The sequence below is a fragment of the Conger conger genome, chromosome 7, assembly GCF_963514075.1.
Source record: "Conger conger chromosome 7, fConCon1.1, whole genome shotgun sequence".
Taxonomy (NCBI): domain Eukaryota; kingdom Metazoa; phylum Chordata; class Actinopteri; order Anguilliformes; family Congridae; genus Conger; species Conger conger.
In genome coordinates this window covers 6196147-6206299 of record NC_083766.1, presented here as the reverse complement: position 1 = coordinate 6206299, position 10153 = coordinate 6196147, and the positions used below count along the sequence as shown (strand labels likewise).

Sequence of the window (10153 nt, the reverse complement as noted above, 5' to 3'; positions counted from 1 at the left end):
GTGCTTGTTTGCATGCTCTCAATGGCATCTGAATTATGAACAATACATTTGTAAATGCATCACTACTTTGTGATTATCTTTGACACGCTGTAGACATTAAATCGGTTAATAAAGAATACACAGACTATAATGTTAGCATATTTAGGTAATCAATGTTATGTTTTTTTTTTCAACTTCCAAGAAAAGCGTTACCTTAAGGCGTTAAAAATAAAGGAATTAAAATGGCTAAATCACATTATGAAACTCAATTGAATGATTGCTTTTAAAGTGAGTAAGTTGTCGTTTCCAAGGGTAATAAATCACATATAAAAATAGAAGGGCGTTATTTATACAGGGTATACAATCTAATTCCTGGCCTTACCAAGAACATGCATGTCCTTCCTGGAACAAGGATTCTGACCATTGTTGATGACATCATTCCTTGTGTTATCCATTCATAGGTCCAGAAAAGAGCAAAGATATACTCAAGCTATCACATGCCATTATCCAAATGTCAACACAAACAATGTTAATTATTGCTTTAGCCTGGAGAGTGGCTTTGGAACAGTCTGAGCCACTGTTTAGTCCAACCGATGAAGGTTCAAATACTTCAGAACTAGACCAATGACTCCTGTGTGGGTGAATGCAAGGTCAACAACCTTTTCTCAAAATACTTCCCCAACAGGATGTTGATCTGAACACTGCTGCAACAGCACTAAGTGTGCTTTGACACGTGCCCATGGCATTAACACGGAAATACTGAATATGACCTCAGTTCTAACGCTCATTGGCAGAGTGAGTGAGGAGGGGCAGATCCTACAGGTCTAGGCTGAGCGGGTGTGGTCCCAGCGGCCGGGCGTGGCAGGGACAGGTTCGCTGGCAGGTACAGGTTCCCCACCCTTCCACAGTGTGCTCAGTCGCTGTTGCCACGCGCACTGCGCTGCTTGCTCATGGTACTCAGCATCTGGCTGATGTAGGACGTCAGGAGGTCATCCATTTTGTAGCCCTGCCGGTGGTAAAGCCACATTGGTCTGCATTAATATCACCGGGCATGACAATATTTGCATATCTAACTGACATTTGTTTCATTTACCGATTTCGTTGCTCTAATTAATTTCATATTCAGCATATGTTCTTGTATTCTGCCGCATCTACCTTATTGCTGTTTCAGTTGTGTGCTCTAGCATGTTCTTCAGCACAATAGCTGTATCCTACACTGGATTTTAACACACAGCCGCCTAACCCTTACACATAGGAACAATGAGCGATTTACTGCTGACTAAGAAATATTTAGCAAATATTTTGTTTATAGATAAAAGTGCTCTCACTTTAAATCACACTGTCACTTTTGCTTTGTTTCATGAACTGTGGTTGTTGCTGCCCTCTCTGCTACTGGCTGAGGGATATCAGCCGGGCAGTGTTACAGAAAGAGCTGGTCTCTCTTACCAGTGCGGTCTCGCATAGAAGCTTGCTGCCTCGCACCAGGTTGCCGATGGTGATGTGGAAGTATGTGTTGCCGCTGCTCCAGTTGGAGATCTTCGAGAAGGGATGCGTAATTAAGATGTCCTGCAAGGAATCAGATTATGAGCACACCCGGCATGTGGATACACACACACAAAGTACATACACGCACACACAAGCACACACACACACACACACACACACACACACACACACAAATGCCCACACACAAACGCACACACATAAAATTTCACCCACCTTGGTTTTCGGGTCTATTAGGCTGACACCATGCTTGCTTATTGCTATCAACAGGATCTCAGGGAAATTCGGCTCAGTGGTTTGCTGTGGAATAGATTTTTGAAAGCAAAAAAAAAGATAGATTCAATAGAATTTTTATTTTTTAAAATTCAGTATATTAGTTTTAGGTTTATTCATTAACAGAAGGAGATGTAAATTATGCACTCAGTGAGCACTTTATCAGGTAGACCTGTGCACCAGCGTGTTAATGCAAGTACTTAAGCAGCCAATCATGTGGCAGCAACTAAATGCTGAAAAGCATGTAGACATGGTCAAGAGGTTCAGCTGTTTTTCAGACCAAATGAGAAAGAATGAGAAAGAAGTGACTTTGACTGTGTATGGTTGTTGGTGCCAGACAGGGTGGTTTGAGTATCTCAGAAACTGCTGATCTCCTGCTGATTTTCATGCACAACAGACTCTAGAGTTTGCTCTGAATGGTGCGAAAAACAAAAAACATTTAGTGAGCTGAAGTTCTGCAGGCAAAAATGCGTTGTTAATGATGAGAAGGGCCAGACTGGTCAATGCTGACAGGAAGGTGACAGTAACATAAATAACCACACACTACAACAGTGGTATGCAGAAGAGCATCTCTGAACACACAATGCGTCAAACCTCTAAATAGATAGGCTACAGCAGCAGAAGTAAAATAAATATGTCTAATAAATACCTGATAAAGCGCTCAGTGAGTGTAGAATCTATGCTAAAATATATTAATATAGATTACCTTTACTTCAAAGAAGGCAGATCCAAATGTGGGCCACTTAAAAATGATTTTTAGGAACAAGAGCTTGGCTTCCTGTCTGGATTTTCCAGCCTGTTTGTTGAAGCATCCCACAATACACTGTGCAGAGACACAAGAGCCAATCAATACACAGTAGAAGAGACTTCACAGAGACATAACAACAGGTCACGCCACTGAAAGCAGACTTAATTCGGCACCAGGTTCAGGATGAACTGGCCCATTGGAAGTTGAAGTGACCAAACCTTCCCAAACCTTGTATGCACATGGTAAAATAATATTGCATGGCACTGACATTTCAATTGTTCTCTACTTATAAAACTTTAGTTTACAATGATACTGCATTTACAAATGTTATTTTCCACACAGTGTTGGGTTTATGCAGTGCTGTTATGGTAATTAGGCTGCATCAGATGATACATTACATTACATTAATGGCATTTGGCAGACGCTCTTATCCAGAGCGACGTACAGTTCATTAGACTAAGCAGGAGACAATCCTCCCCTGGAGCAATGCAGGGTTAAGGGCCTTGCTCAAGGGCCCAACGGCTGTGCGGATCATATTGTGGCTACACCGGGGATCGAACCACCGACCTTGCGGGTCACAGTCATGTACCTTAACCACTACGCTACAGGCCGCCTCTACAGGCCGATACTGAACTCAAAGGAGAGGGCCCGTTTCATGTTCGCAAGGTAAGCTTTCACAGAAGCCCGGCTGGTGTGGCTTTCCCTCACCCGCTTCCAGTCATCAGGAGAGAGCTGCCGGATCAGGTCCTGGGGCACCAGGTCTTTCAGCATCTTGGGAATGTTGGGAAAATGGGACTTGTCTTCCTCGAATTTCACACGGTAGATGAGGGCGCCCAGCTGGGCCACCTCCTCACGGGAGCACTTGTGGTAACCTCTCAGGTATTTCGGGAGCTCCTGGAGAACAACCACGAGTGTAAGTTTGTCTTGTACGGAGAAACGCACATGCGTGCATTAACACTCGTGGATATTGGGCCATTAATCTGCTGCTCACCTGGAAGTAATGGAATGTACAGTCAGCCATGGAGTCTTTCCCCGGGACAGTGTTGGTCCATAGTTTCTTCATGAAGAATACCTGGTAGGTCAGTGAAGGCACTGCGCCTAGATGAAGAAGAGTAGGAAGACAGGATTGACGTCAGATTAACCAGAATGAGCCCTTGGGATGTCCTGTGGTTTCACACTCAGAGCCTCCATTGACACTGACACTGAGCCTCCACTGACATTGATTCATCATCAACACTCAGATAGCCGATAGCATAATGTAGATTAAGAAACAGAAAGATACAGTAGATATACTCTACCATCCTTTGCGGGTCTGGCTTTTTTGATCCAATCCGTGAGGTGTCTAACAAAGTCAAAGAAGAAATCACCGTCTGGTACACTGATGACCTGAAACACCAAAAGAATGACACAATAAACAGTCTACGTCTACAGGAACACATGGACCACGTATCCATACATTTTAATACTGTACATGTGATGATCACGCATAAGTCTCACAGCAAAAATGACAATGATTGATAGATTAATTAATTAGCTACACCATGGAATGGTGAGATGTAAGGACAAGATAGAGTTGTCGACAGTCATAATATTTACATTCATCACAATTTCATATGATTGGATCACATTGGCAGGCGGAAGTGTTGCCTGTGGCCTGAGCAGTACCTTATCGGCAATCTTCACAAACAGACTGAAGCCCTCTGAGGACTGGAGAATTAATCTGCTAGAGATGCGAAAACAGAAATCCTTGGCCTTTGTGCTGGACTCCACTTCAAAAACCTGAAATGAAATTTTTTTCCAATTTATAATACTCCTCATTACTCCTCAGAAGTTGGCCTGTACAGTCCAACTTCTGACTTCTACTGTTGCCGCAGTGTGTATGTGCAGCGCTGTACATGTTGTGCAATAGGTTACTGGGTTCACCATCACCTCCTGTTAGCGACAAAGCAGCAGTCATGTGACATCCTCACCTCATCCGTGTCATCGGGGAAGAAGACTTTGTGGAAGATCTGAGTAGTCTTGTGCTGGATGGCCTCCACCTCTACTAGGTGTGGGGGATACTTCCTGGACCCATTCCTGGTTCAAGGTAAATTAAGAAAAACAGACAGGGGATGACTAGTTAGAATATCATTTCTTGTGCGACAACAAAGAATCAGAATAAGAAAACTCTACCAGTATTTATCACCAAACGCTGAGAGGAAAAAAAGATGCACAAGTACATTTTCTGTGTGTAAGAATGTGATGCCCTTACCGCAGGGCTTTCTGCAACCGCTGCATACAGTCGGGGGCGAGGGGGTGGTGCTTCTTGGACTGCAGGAACCTCTGGACGTGGGGCAGAAGCACGTTGCTGGGGGGGAAGAGCCCTGTACACAACCACAGCAACTCCCAGCCCTTCTCCTCACTGTACCTGTGATGACAGCACACAGATGCTCCACAGTGATCGACGCACACACACACCTGCACCTCACAGAGACACCACTGTTTCCAACACAAAGCATAACTCACAGAAAGAACATAAAGTACACCGAAATACACCAAGGCTCCCCACTGGGGTCACACACATACAGACACACACACATCGACATATGCAGCACTCTGATTAGCACACAGAGACAATGAAGATTGAGGTAATCACTGCTGTGAACATCCACAGAACATGTGAATAAATGTGGACACACACTGAGTGTCCCACTCAATTGCATTTCTGGTATACTGCTAAATGCTATGCTAGCGCATTTCATGATAGACGTTTGCTTCATATAACTTGCAAGCGAAGCATTACATCGTTCTGCAACCACAAGGCTCTGTATCACCAGCAAATGATCTGCATGCTGCTTTTCATTACTTTACTAAACATTTTATAGGGAGCAGTATACCGGTAGTATTGTTCCCAAAACATCCGCTTTACCTCCCTTAAGAAGTGTCCTTGAACAAAAGTGAAGTCCCTAGTTTCACTTCAGGTGTACACATCTTACGCTTGCTCTCATAATTAAATGTCCCATTCAACAAACTATGAGATTCAGTAAATTTTTCATAAACAAAGCTTTAAGTTTTTACAAATCTATCTTTTTTCTGGATAGTCATTTTTCAGGACATGAAAATGCAATATAGTATATACCCTTGGGGAACACAAGCGAGATAAGACATCTGTGTGAACCGTGTTGTTTTTTCATGAGCTAAGTCACAGCTTACTTACTTGATGTGGTTTTCAGTGAGCTGTTTCATGATCTGGCAGAAGACCTCATCTTTCAGGGGCTCCGCCTTCAACGCACCTTCAAATATCAGGTCAGTGAGCTCATTCACAGAGCGCACTCTCTTGGATGGGTAATCACCCATGTACTTCAGGATGGGTGCAGCCACAGCCATCAAGGAAGATCACACTGGAGCGGGAACCATGTTTACTGAATATCAAATACCTGTACTAACACTTAAAATATAATCAAAATAAGAGTATAAATGAGTGTGAAACTACAGTGAGATCCCAGTGTAAATGAGTGTGAGATTACAGAGATCCCAGTGTAAATGAGTGTATGATTACAGAGAGATCCCAGTGTAAATTAGTGAGATTACAGAGAGATCCCAGTGTAAATGAGTGTGAGATTACAGAGAGATCCCAGTCTAAATTAGTGAGATTACAGAGAGATCCCAGTGTAAAGGAGTGTGAGACTGCAGGGAGATCCCAGTGTAAAGGATATAGATGAACACCATGCAGGCCTCCTGGGAGAGATCCTCATGGCTGAGGACCTTCTTGAGCAGTGGTTGCTTGATGGGCTCCCTGCTGCAGCTCCACAGCCGATCCTTGCCCCGACCCTTAGCGATCATCACCCGGCCCAGAGTGCTTTTGGGAGGGGGCCTATGGGAGAGCGAAGGGGTTAGAGTGCAGCATGGGTTTAGAGCAACACCTTGTGACTTTAGAGCAACACCTTTTGTGCATGAGCACGACCGGGTACCTGAAATAGTTGTACGAATACTCCTCCAGGGTATAGGGTTTCACCTTCTCCACCCCCTCAGCCAGCACGAGCTGTGACAGGCTGATAGAGGGTCTCCGCTGGTCTGGGGTCATCGTGACCAAAGCCTGTCTCACATAGATAGAAAAGGATCTCAGAGGCCTGTCACACAAATTGATATCTGGGTGGGGTTAAGTCAATGTGCCACAGATGGATATCTGGGTGGGGTTAAGTCAATGTGCCACAGATGGATATCTGGGTGGGGTTAAGTTAATGTGCCACAGACGGATATCTGGGTGGGGTTAAGTTAATGTGCCACAGTTGGATATCTGGGTGGGGTTAAGTTAATGCGCTCAAATTGTTTTACTTCTATACATTTTATTACTGCATGGACCATTGTGCTTCTTAGAGGTTTCTTGCTTTGAGGGGGTCAGGTGTGCCAAGGTATGAGACCCACTGCACTAAGGGTGGAAAATATTGACAAAATATCACAGACAGACAGACAGACAGATGGATATGCAAGATGTTACTGACCACAAGATCGTACGGGGGTCTGGTGACGCAGGGCAGCACATAAACGAGGTCGCTTGGGAAGTCCCCGCTCTCCTTGGACCTGTCGTTGACACCGTGCGCCCATCCCAAATTCATCACCTGCTCGCCGGTGAAGTCTTGGTCCAGCAGAATGAGGTCACCCTTAGTGAAGCTGAGGAACGTGGAATCATCCCCGGCTAAAACACAGAGTTCTGCGTTACCACTGCAGGCATTCCTCGCAGCATCACACATTTCTACAGAAGGCTATATTACTATGGGCGGCCTGTAGCGTAGTGGTTAAGGTGAATGACTGGGTCGGTGGTTCTAATCCCGGTGTAGCCACAATAAGATCCGCACAGCCGTTGGGCCCTTGAGCAAGGCCCTTAAACCCTGCATTGCTCCAGGGGAGGATTGTCTCCTGCTTAGTCCAATCAACTGTACATCACAAGAGTGTCTGCCAAATGCCAATAATGTAATGTAATGTAATGTAAATGTAATAACACATATGCAGGGACAATTACAGCTTTAAGCATGGTGTATATTGCTGATATGGGGTGAAGTTACAATATGTGGCACATGTGAACCAAACAACTTTCTTAATAATGGAGACGCTCACGTGCATACGGGCTATCCAGCAGAGTGACAACAAACTTTGACTTCCTCCTCAGGCCGTCCAGGAAAGTGACCGCGAGATCCCGTATGTCCTCGGCGTTGTTGGAGGTGAAGGTGTATTCGTCCCCTTTGATGGTGGCCAGCGTGAAGCTCTGTCCCTGGAGTTTCCCTCCTCTTTCATTAAAATATAAGTACGTTATGGTTCGGCTAGGTTTTTCCGAGCACCAATGACATCACTCTGACTAGCACAGATATCACTCTGTGCAGCAAGGCCGTCAATAAAGCACAATGATACCATTGTAAAAGTAGGACAATGATGAGAATGCTGTGCACTGTAGCGAGACGAGGTGTTCCTCAGCACCTCTCCCCATCCCTCCCTACCTCCCTGTGAACCTTAATTGTTGTCTCTGTGACTTGCTTTGTGTATCGGTATTCTTAGTTGGCTAGGTAAGCAGTGTTTGGATAGTTAACTTTGGTCACTTTTGCTCTGTTTGTTTGTTTCTTTGTTCTCAAAAAAAAAAAATAATAATAATAATAATAATAAAAAAAAAAAAAGGGCCCTCGTCCTTATCTTTGTTGTACAGGTAGCAATTAAAATTGTACTTCCCTCTAGGGTCTTTCAGCGAACTTATCCCTGGTTGTGGGTATGCACTTTGTTGTACGTCGCTCTGGATAAGAGCGTCTGCCAAATGCCAATAATGTAATGTAATGTAATGTTCCACACCTGCTGCTGGAGACTGCAGTGATCTCTGGGAAGGACAGCTCCAGCAGGACATGCTCTTGTTCGTCCACAAAGTAAACACCGGTCCAGTTCACAGCCACAATGACATCATTCTTTGGCAGGCTGGGACCTCGTGGAGAGGAAACAACGGAAAACTATTTCAATTGGTCCTGAAAACTGTCAAGGAACTTATGTGAAAATAACCGGAAAGCGAAGAAAATATTATCCCGACATTCCACTCTTTCTGCCCTAAAAAGCACTGAGGAATTAAATACTGTATATGTATAGCGTGCTGTCAAGTATGTTATGTACATATACATATGACTCGATGATCACTATTCACAAAGGCTTAATATTTACTTACCAGAAAATTTAAAGGCCTCATAGAATCGGGAAAAGAGCAAAGGCCACTTGAAACGAGTGAAATCCACAACTTCCTCCTTGACCCGCTGACGGTCCATCCTCTTCTGCGTGTAGATCGCCTGTGGTCATAAGGACATTACAGTGATTGTTTTAATGAAAGGAGTAACATTAAAATTCATGACCATGTAAATTGCGTCTATAAGGGAAGAAATGACTTAGTCCTTGATTACTTGAGGAAAATATTAAAATATATTAATAGTAATAGTAATGGGACTTATCTCTGAGATAAGGAATAAAATCAGATGCATGAACACACGCACACACACACACACACACACCATGACAAGGGCACCTTTGCTGCAGTTAGTTACTAGCCAGTTGACATCCATATGATTAATAACACTAAGGTGAAATGATAGGAGTTGCCCTTGGATTGATATTGATTGGATAAGGTCATTCGATGCTCTCCCATGTTTAAGGTGGGACAGAGCCATAGAGGTGTGCTGTGTGTCTGTTCCCCATGGTCATGATGTGCTTTTAGAGATGGGTTTCCTCTGCTGCATGGGCCTGCACAGATCACATGGTGACTGACACCACGACGACAATGAAAAGTGACGAAAAAAGAGATGAAAGAGATTGAAAAGTGGCGTGCAGTTATGGGAGAAGTTACTGGTCATGTCTGTTACTGGCGTTTGGTGTCGGTGGCACCTTTTTGTGAGCGGTCACGATGAGCTGAGCCCATTTCTCCAGGGTCTTGGCGGAGCTGATCTCACGGTCGGGGATGTAGGAGGGGACGAGGCTGAGCAGCCTCTCCTGGAGGATCTCGGGCCCGTAGCTCACGTAGTACTGCTGAGAGGCCAAGGCCACCAGGTCCTCCTCCTGAGAGCGATCACACAGAGAGACAGAGCAGCACACACAGAGACAGAGAGCACAGAGAAACAGCACACACACAGACAAGAGAACACAGAGAAACAGAGACAGAGCAACAACAGAGAGAATAGACACAGAGAGACAGAGCAACAACAAGAGAATAGACACAGAGAGACAGAGAAACAACAGAGAGAATAGACACAGACAGAGAAACAACAGAGAGAATAGACACAGAGAGACAGATAAACAACAGAGAGAATAGACACAGAGAGACAGAGAAACACACACAGAGACAGAGAGCACAGAGATACAGCACACAGAGACAGAGAGAACACAGAGAAACAGCACACACACAGACAGAGAGTAGAAGTGCAGAGACAACACACAAAGAGAGGGAACACATAGGCACACAGTGCACAGAGATAGAACATAGAGAGAGAAAATAACACATTATCAAATAACCATTACAATAACCCAGGTTCATGCCCAAATGATACATAATCAGCAGTGTTCTCTCAATATTACTGACACGACTACTTTCTGAATTTTCACCCAGGTAACATTTAACAAAATATAATGTCAACATATCAAACTGATTTAACTCAA

General features: G+C 44.3%; 1 protein-coding gene across 2 annotated transcripts in view; it reads right to left on the bottom strand.

Annotated features, from left to right (window-relative positions):
* Positions 1-863: 863 nt before the first annotated feature.
* LOC133132347 (unconventional myosin-VIIa-like) overlaps positions 864-10153 on the bottom strand; it is a 38345-nt gene continuing 29055 nt past the window's right edge. Inside the window, exons 30-47 of one of the 2 annotated variants that reach the window (XM_061247723.1) lie at positions 9386-9556; positions 8679-8796; positions 8318-8444; positions 7598-7767; positions 6985-7178; positions 6454-6578; positions 6199-6356; positions 5700-5853; positions 4755-4910; positions 4474-4579; positions 4169-4282; positions 3802-3889; positions 3495-3601; positions 3212-3397; positions 2462-2578; positions 1699-1782; positions 1426-1545; positions 864-985 (exon numbers count right to left, since the gene is read on the bottom strand). In XM_061247723.1, the coding sequence (XP_061103707.1) occupies positions 893-985; positions 1426-1545; positions 1699-1782; positions 2462-2578; positions 3212-3397; positions 3495-3601; positions 3802-3889; positions 4169-4282; positions 4474-4579; positions 4755-4910; positions 5700-5853; positions 6199-6356; positions 6454-6578; positions 6985-7178; positions 7598-7767; positions 8318-8444; positions 8679-8796; positions 9386-9556 (2388 nt within the window). In that variant the 3' untranslated portion in view covers positions 864-892. The remainder of the gene's footprint in view (positions 986-1425; positions 1546-1698; positions 1783-2461; positions 2579-3211; positions 3398-3494; positions 3602-3801; positions 3890-4168; positions 4283-4473; positions 4580-4754; positions 4911-5699; positions 5854-6198; positions 6357-6453; positions 6579-6984; positions 7179-7597; positions 7768-8317; positions 8445-8678; positions 8797-9385; positions 9557-10153) is intronic. The other variant, XM_061247724.1, reaches the window with a different exon arrangement.